Source organism: Salvelinus fontinalis, chromosome 2 (assembly GCF_029448725.1).
Source record: "Salvelinus fontinalis isolate EN_2023a chromosome 2, ASM2944872v1, whole genome shotgun sequence".
Classification (NCBI taxonomy): Eukaryota; Metazoa; Chordata; class Actinopteri; order Salmoniformes; family Salmonidae; genus Salvelinus; species Salvelinus fontinalis.
The window spans coordinates 56,231,572-56,252,848 of NC_074666.1; the positions used below are offsets into that span (position 1 = coordinate 56,231,572).

Consider the following 21,277-nt stretch of genomic DNA (forward strand, 5'->3'; position numbering starts at 1 on the left):
GCTGACCTTTCAGCTAGCAGTGTCTCACAGCCCTTCGGAGTGTGTATTGCTGTTATAAAAACACACACACACAAGAGGCTGCCTTACACAAGGTGTTCAGGGGCATAAGGGCTGTGCTCGACTCTCACTTACAGCTTTCACATACTAACCGCACGACTGGGGGGGGGGGGGGGGGGGGGGGATTCTACCAGCCGCCAGACCACCTTACAACCCAATAACACTAAATTACTCAACTATTTATATTCCGAATGATTGATATTCAATATTACAGATGAGGGGCTTGAGGCCATGGTGAATTTGATTCAGTTACAGGAAAGGGGAATCACAAGAAGAGATCACTAGCTGTGGCTGCGACACCTGGAATAGATCACTAGCACACTTTTCTCATAGGAACGAATAAGTCATATTTCCATCTGCTACGACACACCCCAAAAAATATCAGCCCTTCTTCTTCACAGCAAATGTATGTCTGTGGCCTGAAACGATAGTGACTGAGTCAGAGCTTCGGGGCCCAGACCCCTTCATTGCTCTCCTCGAGATGTAGAGCAGTCTGCTGCTCATCCGTTCCTCCAGGGGGTGTCAGAGCAGATGATAACAGAGCAGAGCAGGCAGCTGATGTCCTGGGATCCTCCTGGTTCACACTGACTGCAGACATCAGAGCCATAGCCTGACCTAGACATATACAGTTGAAGTCGGAAGTTTACATACACCTTTGCCAAATACATTTAAACTCAGTATTTCACAATTCCTGACATTTAATCCGAGTAACAATTCCCTGTCTTAGGATCAGCACTTTATTTTAAGAATGTGAAATGTCAGAATAATAGTAGAGAGAATTATTTATTTCAGCTTTCATTTCTTTCATCACATTCCCAGTGGGTCAGAAGTTTACATACACTCAATTAGTATTCGGTAGCATTGCCTTTAAATTGTTTAACTTGGGTCAAAGGTTTCAGGTAGCCTTCCACAAGCTTCCCAAAATAAGTTGGGTGAATTTTAGCCCATTCCTCCTGACAGAACTGGTTTAACTGGTTTGTAGGCCTCCTTGCTTGCACACGTCTTTTCAGTTCTAGGATTGAGGTCAGGGCTTTGTGATGGCCACTCCAGTACCTTGACTTTGTTGTCCTTAAGCTATTTTGCCACAACGTTGGAAGTATGCTTGGGGTCATTGTCCATTTGGAAGACCCATTTGCGACCAAGCTTTAAACTTCCTGACTGATGTATTGAGATGTGGATATATTGAAGCAACATCATTTTCCTTCTCATGATGCCATCTATTTTGTAAAGTGCACCAGTCCCTCCTGCAGCAAAGCACCCCCACAACATGATGCTGCCACCCCCGTGCTTCACGGTTGGGATGTGGTTCTTCGCCATACAAGCCTCCCCCTTTTTACTCCAAACATAACGATGGTCATTATGGCCAAACAGTTCTATTTTTGCTTCATCAGACCAGAGGACATTTCTCTAAAAAGTACGATCTTTGTCCCCATGTGGAGTTGCAAACTGTAGTCTGGCTTTTTTATGGCGGTTTTGGAGCAGTGGCTTCTTCCTTGCTGAGCAGCCTTTCAGGTTATGTCAATATATGACTCGTTTTACTGTGGATATAGATACTTTTGTACCTGTTTGTTCCAGCACCTTCACAAGGTCCTTTGCTGTTGTTCGGGGATATCCTCTAGGAGACAGAAGGCATCTCCTTCCTGAGCAGTATGACGGCTGCGTGATCCCATGGTGTTTATACTTGCGTACTATTGTTTGTACAGATGAACGTGGTACCTTCAGGCTTTTGAAAATTGCTCCCAAGGATGAACCAGACTTGTTGAGGTCTACCATTTTTTTCCGGAGGTCTTGGCTGATTTCTTTTGATTTTCTTATGATGTCAAGCAAAGAGGCACTGAGTTTGAAGATAGGCTAATTGACATTATTTGAGTCTATTGGAGGTGTACCTGTGGATGTATTTGAAAGCCTATCAGAAGTTTCTAAAGTCATTACATAATTTTCTGGAATTTTCCAAGCTGTTTAAAGGCACAGTCAACGTAGTGTATGTAAACTTCTGACCCACTGGAATTGTGATACAGTGAATTATAAGTGAAATAATCTGTCTGTAAACAATTGTTGGGGGAAAATACTTGTGTCATGCACAAAGTAGATGTCCTAATCGACTTACCAAAACTATATTTTGTTAACAAGACATTTGTGGAGTGGTTGAAAAACGAGTTCTAATGACTCCAACCTAAGTGTATGTAAACTTCCGACTTCAACTGTACATGACACCCAGCTAGCGGTCTGGCCGTCTGTCTCCCTGCTAGGAGAATGTACACATGAGAAGTCTCTTTCATGAGCATGCCCTAAATTGCTAGGCCTCCTTTCGGCACCAGTGTCAGAAAGCAGGGATGGAAAGGGGGGGGGGGGGGGGGGGGGCTGCTGGGTGGTTCAGGTGTAACTCAGAATCATGTCTGGCATATAATATCACAAGATTTTTTAATTCCAGCTGAGATCCATCCACTCATTGTAGATCAGAGCCCGTTTCAATAAAGCCTCTCAGAGTAGGAGTGCTGATCTAGGATCAGGTCCCCACCTGTCTTATTCATTATGATCTAAACTTTTTTTTTTTTTTTTTTTAAACTGCACTCCTACTCTGAGACGCTTTGTGGATACAGGCCCAAGACTGGCGTGTCTAAAAGAAATGCACAGTAGCGGCAAACTGACACTGGAACACTGTCAACTGACCCTCTCATAACCAAACATGTAACCCATATCTCAAACTGATCACATCGCCCGTATTATGTTCATGAACTAGCAGTCAGAAATGTTGATAGCCACTGTAGTAATAGAAGTATGTTGACAAGACAAAGGAGGCCTGAATCTATGAACCTGGCAGTCGGACAGCAATGCCAGAGGAGTGCTGATAGGGAGAGATTCTATATTGACTGAACCCTGGTGATTGATTTTCCTTTGTGTGTGAGAGGCCGAGAGAGAGGAGAGAGAGAGGGAGAGAGACCTGTTTGTGAGATTCCTCCCTCCCTGCCTGCCTGTCTGCCAGTGATTGCAATGTACTAGAGGGGTGTGTTTTCCCCTGCTCTCTCAGGAGACATTGACCGCAGGCCTCAGGAATCCACAGCTGCAGCTCCACAGCACCGCATTAAAGCAGCCAGCCAGCCCAGCTAATCTACCTCTAATCTGGACAGGGGGGGGGGGTGGATACACAAGGCTAATTTACACCAACCCAGTGACACCCGGTCTGAGACAAAATGGCAGACGATTGGCGGGGGAGATAAGGATGTCTCAGTGTATTATGGAGCGACCGGGGGCCGTGAGAGAGAATGGGCTCAGGAGAGGAGAGGTCTGCAATAACTCAGGCCAAATCCATGTTCTGATGAGGCAGCACTCTTGTACTTTGTACTGTGGGTAACTTTGCTGAGAGCTTCCCAGACACCATCTAACAGCTTCAACCATGTCATGTCACTGGTCATATAACCGGACATATAGAACAGGCAAAGTGGGGGCAGTGTTTTTCCACCTCATGAAGGGGCGTGTGTGTTTATTAGGGCTGGGCAATATGGTCTAAAAATCAAATTTTTCTAATTTATGAGCAATTCACAATACAGTGTATTCAGAAAGTGTTCAGACCACTTTATTATTTAAGCATTTTGTTACATTCGACGTACCCCCCCCCCCCCCCCCCACACACAATACCCCATTATGACAAAGCAAAAAGAGGTTTTTCAGAAATGTTTGCAAATGTATAAAAAAAATAGAGGAATATCACATTTACATAAGTATTCAGACCCTTTACTCAGTACTTTGTTGAATGACCTTTGGCAAAGATTACAGCCTCGAGTCTTCTTGGGTATGCTTAGCACACCTGTATTTTGGGAGTTCTCTCATTCTTCTCTGCAGATCCTCTCAAGCTCTGTCAGGTTGGATGGGGAGCATCGCTGCACAGCTATTTTCAGGTCTCTCCAGAGATGTTCAACCGGGTTCAAGTCCGGGCTCTGGCTGGGCCACTCAAGGACATTCAGAGACTTGTCCTGAAGCCACTCCTGCACTGTCTTGACTGTGTGATTAGGGTTGTTGTCCTGTTGGAAGGTGAACCTTCGCCCCAGTCTGAAGTCTTGAGCAGGTTTTTAAAATCAAGGATCTTTCTGTACTTTGCCTCGATCCTGACAGTGCCTGCTGCTGAAAAACATACCCACAGCATGATACTGCCACCACCCTGTTTCACAGTAGGGATGGTGCCAGGTTTCCTTCAGACATGACACTTGGCATTCAGGCCAAAGAGTTCAATCTTGGTTTCATCAGACCAGAGAATCTTGTTTCTCATAGTCAGAGTTTTTAGGTGCCTTTTGGCAAACTCCAAGCGGGCTGTCATGTGCCTTTTACTGAGGAGTGGCTTCTGTCTGGTCACTCTACTATAAAGGCCTGATAGGTGGAGTGCTGCAGAGATGGTTGTCCTTCTGGAAGGTTCTCCCATCTCCACAGAGGAGCTCTGGAGCTATGTCAGTGTGACCTTCAGGTTCTTGGTCATCTCCCTGACCAAAGCCCTTCTCCCCCGATTGCTCAGTTTGGACGGGTGGCCAGCTCTAAGAAGAGTCTTGGTGGTTCCAAACTTCTTCCATTTAAGAATGATGGCCACTGTGTTCTTGGGGACCTTCACTGCTGCAGAATTTTTTTTGTACCCTTCCCCAGATTTGTGCCTCGACACAATCCTGTCTTGGTGCTCAACGGACAATTCCTTCGACCTCATGGCTTGGTTTTTGCTCTAACATGCACTGTCAACTCTGGGACCTTATATAGACAGGTGTGTGCCTTTCCAAATCATGTCCAATCAATTTGATTTACCACAGGTGGACTCCAATCAAGTTGTAGAAACATCACAAGGATGATCAATGGAAACAGGATGGACCTGAGCTCATTTTCGATTCACATAGCAAAGGGTCTGAATACTTACAGTGCCAGTCAAAAGTTTGGACACATCTACTCATTCAAGGGTTTTTCTTTATTTTTAAATATTTTTAAAATTGTAAAATAATAGTGAAGACATCAACACCATAAAATAACATATATGGGATCATGTACAGTAGTAACCAAATGTGTTAAACAAATCAAACCATATTTTATATTTGAGATTCTTTAAAGAAGCCACCCTTTGCCTTGACAGCTTTGCACACTCTTGGCATTTGGTCAACCAACTTCACCTGTAATGCTTTTCCAATAGTCTTGAAGGAGTTCCCACATATGCTGTTCCCACAAACGGACAATAAAAATAAAAAACGTTATTCTTGAGACACAGGCATTCTCTTTCTCCGCTCTATCCCTCTCTCCTTCCCTTTCTCTCTGGGCTCTGTGTTGGTGCATGGACTTAAAGGTGAGCTCCCTCTGTCTGCCACTGTACAGATCAAACCACTCTCCCCTGCTGCCTCGATGGCTCAGATTCAAACCACTCCCAGAGCAGCGCCAAGGCAGGCACCACACAAACCTTTTAGCAGTGTGTTTGGTGAGAGACCAAAAAGATGAGTAGAGGGTGGGGAACCTGACTTCAAAGCAGAAGTCAAAGAGAAGGAGAGCAGGCTAATATGGACAAACACTAGGCTGACCTTAACCTTGATGGCTCATTCCATCTATTCTACAGTGTCTCAGCCTGCCGGCCAGCCTCTGGCTCTTTGCTGCAGTGTAACTTCAGAGCAGGACAGTTGGACTATCTTCATAGAGTTAATTGATTCTGTTCAACAGCCGGCTTCACAATCAGCAAGGCTGCAGGGGGACGAATGGATGTTTTGGTCTGTCTGTCTGTGGGATTAAAGAGACTATGTAATATTCCTCTCCACAGACCACAGACTGACAGCTTCAGCCGGTAGGGAAGTATATAGAAGCGGGGGCCTGCTGCCTCGCATGCAGAGAAATTGGATGACAGAACTGACTGAAGCAAAACAGAGATGAGACAACGTAATGGTGCGACGAGATAAGAGATAGAGAAAGGAAGGCCTATAAAAGACTCAGGAAAGCCAACCAGCATAGCACCCAGCCAGCTTTCCTCTGAAGTTAAACAGGATTGGCTCTGATCGAGAGACCACCCGTGAAGATACAGTAAGGTTGGAGAACAAGTAGGGGACGCTCTTTCCTCTGCTCTAAGGAGAGTCCAATGCACCAGGGTAGTGACAGGGACCCTGCCCTGCAGAGTCCTTCGGATGAGATGTTAAACCGAGGTCCTGTGGTCACAAAAGATCCCACGGCATTTCTCTCTCCAAAATGGACACCACGAATCAGCCAGGTGGGTTAAGCCGTCAGCATGCTTCAGCTAGCCGTACAAGTGTGCTTACATACTCCCTGAAAGGACCTTCACTTGAAAAACGAGAGAGAAAAAAGCAGCAATAGTACTGTTTGTCCATTTTGAGAAGCCGTAGCCAGTGTACACTTCCTCAAAATAGTCAGAAAAGTATGACACGGATGGTGTGCAGAAAAAGAGGGCTGTGTGTGTGTGTGTGTGTGTGTGTGTGTGTGTGTGTGTGTTGAATCATCGTGACAGACGTAGAACAGATAGAGGGCTAGAGCTGATAGATGTGTCATGTCTGCTGTAGAGAGATGGTGTGTGTGTGTTTCATACCGTGAGGCAGTGTTATGCTATAACAGTGAGGGGACGGTTGAAAGAGGGCAGGGGTCTATGGAATGTGTGACGTATCGTGTGGCAGTGTTATGATACAGGCTAACAAAGAGAGTGGGCAGAGACAGAGCTGACAAAGGAGTAGATATGTTTGGTGTGTGTCGTACCGTGTGGCAACGTTATGCTGGCCCCGTCGATGATGGCCTGGGCCAGTTCATGGTCGTTGCTCTCGAAGGCCTGGGCGGCGGCCCTGAGTGCGTCCCAGATCTCCTTGCGGCCCTCGAAGGCAGGCGCAGTGTCCCAGAACTCATCCCGCTTACTGCGCAGCTGGCCGTCCGTCATTGGATAGTCACTCTTCCATTTGGGCTTCTCTCTCTTCAAGGCCTGGTTACGCCCAAGAGCCACTGAGAAAGAAAGAGTTCTAAATTTGTTTGTGTATTCATTTCTTATGTACAGTTGAAGTCGGAAGTTTACATACACCTTAGCCAAATACATTTAAACTCAGTTTTTTACAATTTCTGACATTTAATTCTAGTAAAAATTCCCTGTCTTAGGTCAGTTAGGATCACCAGTTTATTTTAAGAATGTGAAATGATTTATTTCATCCATTCTTTCATCACATTCCCAGTGGGTCAGAAGTTTACATACACTTAATTAGTATTTGGTAGCTGTGCCTTTAAATTGTTTAACTTGGGTCAAACATTTCAGGTAGCCTTCCACAAGCTTCCCACAATAAGTTGGGTGAATTTTGGCCCATTCCATTTGACAGAGCTGGTGTAACTGAGTCAGGTTTGTAGGCCTCCTTACTTGCATAAGCTTTTCAGTTCTGCCCACAAATTTTCTATAGGATTGAGGTCAGGGCTTTGTGATGGCCACTCCAGTACCTTGACTTTGTTGTCTTTAAGCCATTTTGCCACAACTTTGGAAGTATGCTTGGGGTCATTGTCCATTTGGAAGACCCATTTGCGACCAAGCTTTAAAAACTTTCTGACTGATGTATTGAGATGTTGCTTCAATATATCCACATCATTGTCCTTCTCATGATGCCATCTATTGTGTGAAGTGCACCAGTCCCTCCTGCAGCAAAGCACCCTCACAACATGATGCTGCCACCCCCGTGCTTCATGGTTGGGATGGTGTTCCTCAGCTTGCAAGCCTCCCCCGTTTCCCTCCAAACATAACGATGGTCATTATGGCCAAACAGTTCTATTTTTGTTTCATCAGACCAGAGGACATTTCTCCAAAAAGTATGATCTTTGTCCCCATGTGCAGTTGCAAACCGTAGTCTGGCTTTTTTATGGCGGTTTTGGAGCAGTGGCTTCTTCCTTGATGAGCGGCCTTTCAGGTTATGTCGATATAGGACTCGTTTTACTGTGGATATAGCTACTTGTACCCGTTTCCTCCAGCATCTTCATAAGGTCCTTTGCTGTTGTTCTGGGATTGATTTGCACTTTTCGCACCAAGGTACGTTCATCTCTAGGAGAGAGAACACGTCTCCTTCCTGAGTGGTATGACAGCTGCGTGGTCCAATGGTGTTTATACTTGCGTACTATTGTTTGTACATCTGAACGTGGTACCTTCAGGAGTTTGGAATATGCTCCCAAGGATGAACCAGACTTGTGGAGATCCACAATTTTTTTCTGAGGTCTTCGCTGATTTCTTTTCATTTTCCCATGATGTCAAGCAAAGAGGAAAAATACCTCCACAGGTACACCTCTGATTGATTCAAATTATGTCAATTAGCCTATCAGAAGCTTCTAAAGCCATGACATCATTTTCTGGAATTTCCCAAGCTGTTTAAAGGCTCAGTCAACTTGATGTATGTAAACTTCTGACCCAATAGAATTGTGATACAATGAATTATAAATGAAATAATGTCTGTAAACAATTGTTGGAAAATAAAAGATCCCAGAAACGTTCGATACGCACAAAAAGCGTATTTCTCTCAAATGTTTTTGCACAAATTTGTTCACATCCCTGTTAGTATTTCTCCTTTGCCAAGATAATCCATCCACCTGACAGTTGTGGGATATTATGAAGTTGATTAAACAGCATAATCATTACACAGGTGCACCTTGTGCCGAGGACAATAAAAGGCCACTAAAATGTGCTTTTTTGTCACACAACACAATGTCACAGATCTCAAGTTGAGGGAGCGTGCAATTGGCATGCTGACTGCAATAATGTCTACCAGCGCTGTTGCCAGAGAATTTAAATGTTAATTTCTCTACCATAAGCCAACTTCAACGTCATTTTAGAGAATTTGGCTGTACGTCAAACCGGCCTCACAATCGCAGACCATATGTATGGCGTTGTGTGAGTGAGCGGTTTGCTGATGTAAACTTTGTGAACAGAGTGCCCCATGGTGGTGTTGGGGTTATGGTATGGGCAGGCATAAACTACAGACAACGAACACAACTGCATTATATCGATAGCAATTTGAACGCACTGAGATTCCATGAGGCCATCATGAGGCCCACTGTCGTGCCATTCATCCACCGCCATCGGGGCGGCAGGTAGCCTAATAGATAGATAGAATCCCAGGGGGGACAAGGTAAAAATCTGTCGTTCTGCCCCTGAACAAGGCAGTTAACCCACTGTTCCCCGGTAGGCCGTCATTGTAAATAAGAATTTGTTCTTAACCGTAATTGCCAAGTTAAATAAAGGTTACATATATTTTTTTTTAAAGCACCTCATGTTTCAGCATGATAATACACAGCCCCATGTTGCAAAGATCTGTACACAATTCCTGGAAGCCAAAAATGTCCCAGATCATCCATGGCCTGCATGTCATCCATTGAGCATGTTTGCGATGCTCTGGATCGACGTGTACGACAGCGTGTTCTAGTTTTAGCCAATATCCAGCAACTTCGCGCAGCCATTGAAGAGGAGTGGGACAACATTCCACAGGCCACAATCAACAGCCTGATGAACTCTATGAGAAGGAGATGTCGCGCAGCATGAGGCAAATGGTGGTCTCACCAGATACTCACTGGTTTTTTGATCCACACCCATACCTTTGGTATCTGTGAAATCCATAGATTAGGGTCTAATGAATTTCTCAATTGACCGATTTCCTTACATAAACTGTAACTCAGTGAAATCTTTGAAATTGTTGCATGTTGCGTTTATATTTTTGTTCAGTATAGATACTCAATGTCCTTTAGGCTATAGGGAAATTCTACTTCCACCATTAAAATATAAAACCAAACAGGTTCTCGGGAGGAATGATCATATAGTATTACCAGGTCCTTTCGCTGAGCCAAATCAAAAAGGGAAACACCCACATTTGGTTAAAACTCAAATGCACAATCCTTAGTGACAATGATATCTATATAGGCGCAGTGTATGCTTCTCCCTCAGATTCCTCTTACTATGATGATCATGTCCAAAGAGAGAACAACCTGTTTCAAACTGAGGGAAATGTGCTTTTGTGTAGATATTTGAATACTAAAACCGGTTCTGAACTTGAATGTGTAGACCCTGAGGGTTATAGACATATTTTTGGACATCCCTCCATATACCCGTCCCATCACTGGTAATAGAAATGGCCCAGACCAGGTAGTGAACAAAAATGGAAAGGAGTTGGTGCATCTACAGTATGTCGAGCCTTAGTCACGTATTTTACTATCACGAGGGAAAAATGGATCTTTATCAAATAGAATACGTCACCAACCACAGGATAGAGACGTTCCGAGTATTTGGAGAAATCTGAAAGAGATTGAAGACCCCATTGATGGAAACCAGTTCTGAATGAAATGGAATAGTCCAAATGGAAAACAGAGGAATGACCTCGCCATTCAAAATGGAAACATTTGGAAGATTCATTTTGAAAGTCTCTATGGAATAACACCATCAGACGACCCCAAAAATATGCAAGAAAATCTCAGCTCCTTTGAACACACAATGAAAAACATCCAGAACCCAAATGAACACCAAATTACACAGGCTGAATGGTCAAAGAAAATACAAAACATGTGGTCCTGACAGCATCAGGAATGGAATGCTTAAACACAGTACTACTGAGCTGCGGGATGCCTTATTAAAACTATTCAACCTGGTGTTGGAGTGGCTGCTTCCCTGATATTTGGAACCAGGGGCTCGTAACCCACATGTATTAAAAAAAAGGTGACAAACTAGACCCTAATAACTATAGGATAATATGTGTCACTAGTAACACCGGGAAACTGTTCTGCTCTACTCTCAATAACCAAATACAGACCTTCCTTACACAACATAGTGCTCTCAGCAAACAAATTATTGGCTTTCTACCCAAACACAGAACAGACCACACACACAAAGCATGTTCAGAGAGGAAAAGAATTTGCATGTTTTGTTGATTTTAAGAATCTAGAATCGGCTTCCTATTTCGCAACAAAGCCTCCTTCACTCATGCTGCCAAACATACCCTCGTAAAACTGACTATCCTACCGATACTTGACCTCGACGATGTCATTTAAAAAATAGCCTCCAACACTCTACTCAGCAAATTGGATGTCGTCTATCACAGTGCCATCTGTTTTGTCACCGAAGCCCCATATACTACCCACCACTGCGACCTGTATGCTCTCGTTGGCTGGCCCTCGCTTCATATTAGTCGCCAAACCCACTGGCTCCAGGTCATCTATAAGTCTTTGCTAGGTAAAGCCCCGCCTTATCTCAGCTCACTGGTCACTATAGCAACACCCACCCATAGCACGCACTCCAGCAGGTATATTTCACTGGTCATCCCCAAAGCCAACTCCTCCTTTGGCCGCCTTTCCTTCCAGTTCTCTGCTGCCAATGACTGGAACGAATTGCAAAGATCACTTAAGCTGGAGTCTTATATCTCCCTCACTATCTTTAAGCATCAGCTTTCAAAGCATCTTACCGATCACTGCACCTGTACACAGCCCATCTGTAATTAGCCCACCCAACTACCTGCACTGTAATTACTTCGCCACTATGGCCTATATATTGCATTACCTCCCTAATCTCCCTAAACTACATTTGCACACACTGTATATAGATTGTTCTATTGTGTTATTGACTGTACGTTTGTTTATTCCCTGTGTAACTCTGTTGTTGTTTGTGTCGCACTGCTTTGCTTTATCTTGGCCAGGTCGCAGTTGTAAATGAGAACTTGTTCTCAACTGGCCTACCTGGTTAAATAAAGGTGAAATCAAATGTAAAAATTGTAAAAAGAGAATACAAATTGGCAGAATAGTTCTACTGTCAGATATACAAAACAGAGACAGCTCCGGACCAATCACAGGCTCACTGAGCACCAATTGGCTATAGATTAAAAAAAAGGGAGACACAAAATGACATGGCTACCCAAAGAGGAGCGTCTCTGTGGTCACTGCACGACGGGGGAGGTAGAGACAGAGATGCACTTTTCCTCTACTGTGAGAAATACTCCCAAATAAGATCATGTTTTTTCTAGAAAATATCTCAAACCAATTCCCAACTGTGCATTTACTAATGACAATAAGCTGGGAATTATTCTGGGTGAGGTAGAAACCGCAAATATTACTTCCAGATATGTATATGATTGCCAGAGCCTGAAAGACATCCCATGACCATTAATTCACTGAAGTATTTACATTTTATATAACTTACAAGTAATACATAGTGTAACCATCATCCATGTACAGTTTATTTATTTGTTAGCCATTCTTTTTTTATAATCTTCTTTTTTATTTTATTTAATGTATCAATAGAAGACTACACAGTGCAACAGCAGTAGTGTTGTACCTGTATACATGATTATATATGTACTATTATTACTACTACTGAAAGGAACTGTATTTCATTAGCTTCATTGCATTGCATTTACTGAAATGCTGTACCACTATACTGCTTTGGCAATATCTACAAATTGTATTTCATGCCAATAAAGCAATGTGAATTTTAACACTTGAATTTGAGAAAGGGAGAGAAAGAAAAAGAGCAAAAGAAAAGGTGAGAGAAAAAGAGAGAGCGAGAGCAAGACAGAAATGGTAACAACAATAAAATGGTAGCAACAATTGGACATCATAACGTTTTGGAAACATTCAGTATAGCAATTGCAGCCTATTTACAACTTTGCCTGTTCTACAATTTTGCTTAAATTCCACTGAGGTCAGCTAAAGCACGATTTAATGGTTTATAAAAACGACTATTTATATCCATAATAAACTTGGCTATCATGTTGCTGAAGTAGGCATCTGGTGCACATAAAGTGAGTGGGCTACTGTGTTGCACAACTCCTGCCTGGCTGTTTGCATTCATGTAAAGCTGTGTGAGAGAGAGAACAAAGAGGGTAGAGACAGACAGAGACCCTCCCTCCCTCCATCCCTCCTGTTTTGGAGACTGACTGAACTTAAATCATTCCATCCCTCCCCTCCCCCCAGTCTGCTCTGCCTGTTCGTCTGAAGTCTCTGAGGTTAGAGCTGGGAGACGCACACAAGCATGCGCGCATACACACACGCACGCTCACACACACACGCGCTCACCTGCCAGTGTGTCAACAGTCAGAGCCCACAGCTCAGCCCCTGCAACATGTTCATGCATGGAGGCACACTGTAAACACAGAGCTCCATCCCAACAGTCATGAGCCATGTCTTCCTATAGGGGGGGTACAGGGAATAGCCAGCCCTGAGTAGGCTCTATACCAGTAGATCACCCTTAAGCACTGTGCTATCAGCAGACCCACACACTGGCTGAGCCTGAGCCCTCGTCAAACATGGAACCCGTGAGAGCCCTGGGGGTGAATAAGGTGGCAGGTAGCCTACCGGTTAGAGAGGCCAGCCAGAAACCGGAGGGTTGCCAGTTCAATCCTGGGTCTGACCGGAAAAATATGACGGGAAGTGAGCTGGCAACCGGAGGCTTGTGGCAGCGCCCTGCTTCAACCTCTCCTACCTGTATATGTGTCTTTTAGAGGGGTTGGGATAAAGCAGAAGTAACATTTTGGTTGGACCTTGTGTACAATTGACGAATAAATTGAACTTCATCTTAAAAACGGGTGGTTTTAGGCCTGTTCCACGGACAGACAGGGCTGCCATCCAAGCCAAGATCTTAGGCAGCCTTACATCGGCGGGCTGCCGCGCCTGACCCGCCCCAGAGCCTGTGGAAAATAGAGGGGAGGTCGGGAGAGGAAGGTATACTGGGGGAAAACATCTGTCTGCTATTATTCAACACATCGGCTCTGGGACTGACAAACAATAGCTAGAGCCCTGCGCTGACACAGAGAGACAGAGAGAGAGCCTTGCTCTCCTTGGGTGCTGCTGCTGGTTCCAGCCACATGTACCAACAGCACATCGTCTCACAGTCTCCCTCACAGCACAGCAGACATGTGTTCCATAACCGTTGCCATGGGCCCCCAGCCACAGACAGAGGCGGGCTGATGGGAGTTGTTTAACGGGGACTTCGCTTATGGCATTATCAGAGAGCAGCCTCCAAAGGTTTAGTTGGCTCAAAAACACACAGCCTCTGAGGTTAGAGCTGGGAGACAGTCGTCTGCGCACACACCCCACACACACTGTGCTGTGCTAATAGGGATACCCACCAACTCTCCTCAGTCTGAACACAGTTTGCAGCGTTCCCAGTGAGAGTGAGTGAGAGACAGAGACACCAGGTCATACATTGTCAGGCCACTCCACATGCTGTGCATCAATAATTCAGCCATAGGCGATGAATCAGTGCACCATTCTGCCCTTACTCCTAGTTGACACAGAAACAACGAGTCTATACATTGACAGAGAGACAGAGGACAGCAACACAATTAGACCCAACCAAATCATGAGAAAACAACAATATAATTACTTGACACATTAGAAATAATTAACAAAAAAACAACAAAGCAATCTATAATGCTATTTGGCCCTAAACAGAGAGTACACAGTGGCAGAACACCTGCCCACTGTGACTCAACCAAAATTAAGCAAAGCTTTGACTATGTACAGACTCTGTGAGCATAGCCTTGCTATTGAGAGGCCATCGTAGCCAGACCTGGCAGGCTGTGTGCACGCTGCCCACAAAATTAGGTGGAAACTGATCTGCACTTCCTAACCTCCTGCCAAATGTATGACCATATTAGAGACACATATTTCCCTCAGATTACACAGACCCACAAGGAATTTGAAAACAAGTCCAATTTTGATAAACTCCCATATTTATTGGGTGAAATACCAATGTGCCATCACAGCAGCAAGATTTGTGACCTGTTGCTACAAGGGCAACCAGTGAAGAACCCCATTGTAAATACAACCCATATTTATGTTATTTATTTTCCCTTTTTGTACTTTAACTATTTACACATCATTACAAAACTGTATATAGACATAATGACACTTCGAATGTCTCTTTACTGCAATTTTTTTATTGTTTATTTCACTTTGGTTTATAATCCATTTCACTTGCTTTGTCAATGTAAGCATATGTTTCCCATGCCAGCAAAGCCCTTTGAAATGAGAGAAATAAAAAGTTAGTTACAAAGATATTACAGAGCGAGAGAGGAAGCAGAGGTAAAGTGACTATGCATAGATAAACAGAGTAGCAGTAGCATTAAAATGGGAGGGGGGGGGGGGGGGGTCAATGCAAGGAGTCTTATGGCTTGGGGGTAGAAGCTGGTAAGAAGCCTTTTGGACTGCAGAGAGAACAGTCCATGACTAGCATGGCTGGAGTCTAACAATTTCTAGGGCCTTCCCCTGACACCATCTGGTGTAGAGGTCCTGGATGGCAGGAAGCTTGGCCCCGGTGATGTACTGGGCAGTACGCACTACCCTCTGTAGTACCCTGCGGTCGGAGGCCGAGCAGTTGCCATATCAGGCGGTGATGCAACCAGTCAGGATGCTCAATTGTGCAGCTGTAGAACCTTTTGAGGATCTGAGGACACATGCCAAATCTGTTCAGTCTCCTGAGGGGGAACAGGCGTTGTCGTGCCCGCTTCACAACTGTCTTGGTGTGTTAGGACCATGATAGTTTGTTGGCGATGTGGATACCAAGGAACTTGAAACTAACAACCTGCTCCACTTACAGCCCTGTCGATGAGACTGAGGGTGTGCTCAGCCCTACTTTTCCCGCAGTCCATGATTCTCTCCTTTGTCTTGATCTCGTTGAGGGAGAGGTTGTCATCCTCCCTATAGGCTGTCTCAACGTTGTCGGTGATCAGGCCTACCACTGTTGTGTCATCGGAAAACTTAATGATGGTGTTGGAGTCGTGCTTGGCCACGCAGTAGTGGGTGAACAGGGAGTGCAGGAGGGGACTGAGAACGCACCCGAGGGGCCCCCGTGTTGATTATCAGCCTGGCAGATGTGTTGTTACCTACCCTTACCACCTGGGGGCGGCCTGTCAGGAAGACCAGGATCCAGTTACAGAGGGAGGTGTTTAGTCCCAGGGTTCTTAGCTTAGTGATGAGCTTTGCGGGCACTATGGTGTTGAACGCTGAGCTCTAGTCAATGAATCGCATTCTCACGTAGGTGTTCCTTTTGTCAAGGTGGGAAAGGGCAGTGTGGAGTGCAATTGAGATAGCATCATCATCTGTGGATCTGTTGGGGCGGTATGCAAATTGGAGTGGGTCTAGTATTTCTGGGATAATGGTGGTCCCGATGGTCTGACAGAGCTCTAGAGTTCCTCTGTTGGGATGGAAGAAACCTCCAGAAGGACAACCATCTCTGCAGTACTCCACCAAATCAGGCCTTTATGGTAGATTGGCCAGACGGAAGCAACTGCTCAGTAAAAAGGCACATGAAATCCCACTTGGAGTTTGCCAAAAAGGCACCTAAACACTCTTAGACCATGAGAAACAAGATTGAACTCTTTGGCCTTTTTGGATTTTGCCAACCATCACATCTGGAAGAAACTTGGCACCATCCCTACTGTGAAGCATGGTGGTGGCAGCATCATGCTGTGGGGACGTTTTTCAACGGCAGGGACTGGGAGAATAGTCAGGACTGAGGGAAAGATGACCAAAAAGTGCTGAGAGATCCTCGATGAAAACCTGCTCCAGAGCGCTCAGGACCTCAGACTGGGGTGAAGATTCACCCTCCAAGATGACCCTGAACAGACAGCCAAGACAATTCAGAAGTGGCTTTGTAACAAGTCTCTAAAATGTCCTTGAATGACCGAGACAAACCCCGACAAACATTTCTGGAGAGACCTGAAAATAGCTGTGCAGCGACGCTGGGAAGAATGGGAGAAACTCTCCAAATACAGGTCTGCCAAGTACTAAGTAAAGGGTCTGAATAATATGCGATTTCAGTTTGTTTTTAAATACATTTGCAAAAATAGATTGATGGCAGAAAAAAAAATATTTGATCAATTTTAGAATAAGGCTGTAACCTAACAAAATGTGGAAAAAGTTGAGGGGTCTGAATACTTTCCGAAGGCGCTGTCTATGGTGTACTGCGTGATGACGTAGTGCACATAGAATTTAACCTCAAGGTATTTTTATGTACCTAACAAAATAAAAGTTATATTTCCATTGCATTTTCAACTCTACATTCACAATAAATGTTGTGTTATATAGCGAGTTCTCCCACTCTGGTATTGGCACGTGCGCTGTAGCTAACAGCACTATAACACGATAAGATTATTATTATGGACAAAAGAGCGAGATTCTTTTTAATTTGACAAATGGCAGCAAAGAATCAATTATCATGTCACCAGAATAAGACCCTCAATATTTATTGGAAATCAAACTCATCACCTTGCACATTCACCACCCTGTGAAGTTCATCATCATTTATTTCATGTGTAGACTAATAGTCCTAAACTGCATGCTTTCCCGACAAGTTGTAATTGGAGGACCAGCGTGACTCCAAGTATACTTCGATATGATGGTTATTTTGTCAATATTTGTACAATAAAAGCATTTCCACCGACATCTCGCATAATTAATTTTACAGACAAAAAAAGATACTACCTTGAATAGCGTATTTAGTTTTGTTGACATTTGGAAAAATTGTCTGTTTCCATCAGGCCTGTCATGACGATTTTTAACCGACATACTTCACTCATAAAAAAGGTTGGATGGAAACCTGGTTATTGACATTGAAAAATTGACGTGGATAAAATACTTTGAGCCCGTTTTGTCCATCTATTTTTTTTTTCACCTTTATTTAACCAGGTAGGCTAGTTGAGAACAAGTTCTCATTTACAACTGCGACCTGGCCAAGATAAAGCATAGCAGTGTGAACAGACAACAACAGAGTTACACATGGAGTAAACAATAAACAAGTCAATAACACAGTAGGGGGGAAAAATGAGTCTATATACATTGTGTGCAAAAGGCATGAGGAGGTAGGCAATAAATAGGCCATAGGAGCGAATAATTACAATTTAGCAGATTAACACTGGAGTGATAAATCATCAGATGATCATGTGCAAGTAGAGATACTGGTGTGCAAAAGAGCAGAAAAGTAAATAAATAAAAACAGTAAGGGGATGAGGTAGGGCTGTTTACAGATGGACTATGTACAGCTGCAGCGATTGGTTAGCTGCTCAGATAGCAGATGTTTAAAGTTGGTGAGGGAAATAAAAGTCTCCAACATCAGCGATTTTTGCAATTCGTTCCAGTCACAGGCAGCAGAGAACTGGAAGGAAAGGCGGCCAAATGAGCCGTTGGCTTTTGGGATGATCAGTGAGATACCTGCTGGAGCGCCTGCTACGGGTGGGTGTTGTTATCGTGACCAGTGAACTGAGATAAGGCGGAGCTTTACCTAGCATGGACTTATAGATGACCTGGAGCCAGTGGGTCTGGCGACGAATATGTAGCGAGTGCCAGCCAACTAGAGCATACAGGTTGCAGTGGTGGGTGGTATAATGTGTTTTAGTAACAAAACGGATGGCACTATGATAAACTGCATCTAGTTTGCTGAGTAGAGTATTAGAAGCTATTTTGTAGATGACATCGCCGAAATTGAGGATCGGTAGGATAGTCAGTTTTATTAGGGTAAGTTTGGCAGCGTGAGTGAAGGAGGCTTTGTTGCGAAATAGAAAGCCTATTCTTGATTTGATTTTGGATTGGAGAGGTTTAATATGAGTCTGGAAGGAGAGTTTACAGTCTAGCCAGACACCTAGGTATTTATAGATGTCCACATATTCTAGGTCGGAACCGTCGAGGGTGGTGATGCTAGTCGGGCGGGCGGGTGCAGGCAGCGAATGGTTGAAAAGCATGCATTTGGTTTTACTAGCGTTTAAGAGCAGTTTGAGGCCACGGAAGAAGTGTTGTATGGCATTGAAGCTCGTTTGGAGGTTAGATAGCACAATGTCCAAGGAAGGGCCAGAAGTATACAGAATGGTGTCGTCTGCGTAGAGGTGGATCAGGGAATCGCCCGCAGCAAGAGCAACATCATTGATATATACAGAGAAAAGAGTTGGCCCGAGAATTGAACCCTGTGGTACCCCCATAGAGACTGCCAGAGGACCGGACAACATGCCCTCCGATTTGACACAATGAACTCTGTCTGCAAGGTAGGACCTCAGACTGGGGCGAAGGTTCACCTTCCAACAGGACAATGACCCTAAGCATACAGCCAAGAAAATGCAGGAGTGGCTTTGGGACAAGTCTCTGAATGTCCTTGAGTGGCCCAGCCAGAGCCCCTGACCTGAAAATAGCTGTACAGCGATGCTCCCCATCCAACCTGACAGAGCTTGAGAGGATCTGCAGAGAAGAAATGGGAGAAACTCCCCAAATACAGATGTGCCAAGCTTGTACAGTCTAATTGCTGCCAAAGGTGCTTCAACAAAGTACTGAGTGAAGGGTCGGAATACTTATGTAAATGTGATATTTCAGTACATTTTTATAAAATGTGCAAACATTTCTAAAAACCTGTTTTTGCTTTGTCATTATGAGGTGTTGTGCGTAGATTGATGAGGGGGAAATAAAAATGTAATCCATTTTAGAACAAGGCAGTAATATAACAAAGTGTGGAAAAAGGGGTCCAAATACTTTTTGAATGCACTGTATGCTATGCGCAGCACTTCGTTCAATTTATCGAATCAGGTATTGATTTCTTACTCAATCCGCGAGTAACACCTGTCAAACTCAGACATTTCTCTCAAAAAACACAGATGTCGAATTACACGGGACAAGTATTATCAGAAGACCTTGGAGTAAGCCAAAAAAAAAGTAGGTTATTCTGGCTGGAATTGTTAATCTCCTACCATGTAAATATGACTGACATGGCAGATTCGGACGGGACTAAAATTACAGATGTGGTGTTTTGTGCTCGTTCACATAATTACATTACCCAAACTTCCCCAGTAAAAGAGATGCCATCCGAATAGGGCTCATGATTTTATACATAACAAAGATTGAAAAAAATGAAGTTTTCACCACCAGGGTTGAGGGGGAGGTATTTTTTTAATTTATGAATCACTAAATCACATTGTTTATTTAATCTCCAGAAATGACTGTCAAAGCAACAAAATAACTAGGGCTTCACAATGATGGTGAAAACTTGGGGGAATATTGGGGTTAAAATCTTCCTAGGCACTGAGGGACATGCAATAATGCTGTATTTTTGCACTTAAGCAAGTCGTCATTCATATAAAAAAATCTGACTGTGTTGATTTTCAGAAAACTTAACATGTGTAAATATTTGCATGAACATAACAAGATTCAACAACTGAGACATACACTGAACAATTTCCACAGGCATGTGACATCACCGGCAACAACGTTGCCTACGGGCTCAAACCCACCGTCGCTGGACCAGACAGGACTGGCAAAAAGTGCTCTTCACTAACGAGTCGCGGTTTATATAGGCCCTCATATATATATATAAAAATGAGGGCCTCCCGAGTCAGTGGTCTAAGGCACTGCTGTGCCACGACCGGCCGTGGCCAGGAGTCCCTCAGGACGGCGCACTATTGGCCCAGCATAGTACGGGTAAGGGGAAGGTTTGGCCGGTGGGACTTTACTTGGCTCATCGCGCTCTAGCGACTCCTTGTGGCAGACTGGGTGGCTGCGGCTGACACATTGTTTCCTCCGGACACATTGGTGCGGCTGGCTTCCGGCTTAAGTTGGCTGGTGTTAATAAGGAGCGTGACTTGGCGGGTCATGTTTCAGAGGATGCATGACTCCACCTTCGCCTCTCCCGAGCCCGTTGGGGAGATGCAACGATGAGACAAGATTGAAATTGGGGAGAAAAAGGTGATAAAAAACAAAAAAATAGATATATTAAATGGATGCAAAGGGGACTCATTTCATGGAATGACGCTACCACCACCACAGCTACCACTACTATTGATACTACTAATATTTCCACCACCATCATCATAACAACTAATACCACCACCACTACAATAACTACTACCACCATAACTCCTACTACCACTACCTTTTACTCCAGTTCCTCATTCAATATTAGTTCCTTTGTTGTGTGAGAGCGCCTTCCTGCTGTGTTCCCTGCCTGCCGGGGATTTAATAAGATGAAAACAATAGATAAGTGATTCCTCATTCGAAAGAGAGGCCAGGTTTACACTCCAGCTGCAGACATAAAATCCATGCTCTGATTAGCATCATAGGCGTATTTCCTGTTCAGTGACTAATGTACTGGAAGTGAAATAAGATGGGCGGGCACATTAATCACATTTATCAGAGCCACCGTTGCATTTACAAGTGCTGTTAGTAGGGTTGCAAAGGGTAGTGAAACTTTCTGGTAAATTCCACGGGTAGTTAAGCCGGGAATTTGTGGAATTATGCATAAATT

General features: G+C 44.2%; 1 protein-coding gene across 1 annotated transcript in view; it reads right to left on the reverse strand.

Annotated features, from left to right (window-relative positions):
• LOC129821565 (ubiquitin domain-containing protein 2) overlaps positions 1–21,277 on the reverse strand; it is a 79,756-nt gene that overhangs the window by 32,556 nt on the left and 25,923 nt on the right. The window contains exon 2 of the mRNA XM_055879228.1: positions 6,766–7,002. Coding sequence (XP_055735203.1) covers positions 6,766–7,002 — 237 coding nt within the window. The remainder of the gene's footprint in view (positions 1–6,765; positions 7,003–21,277) is intronic.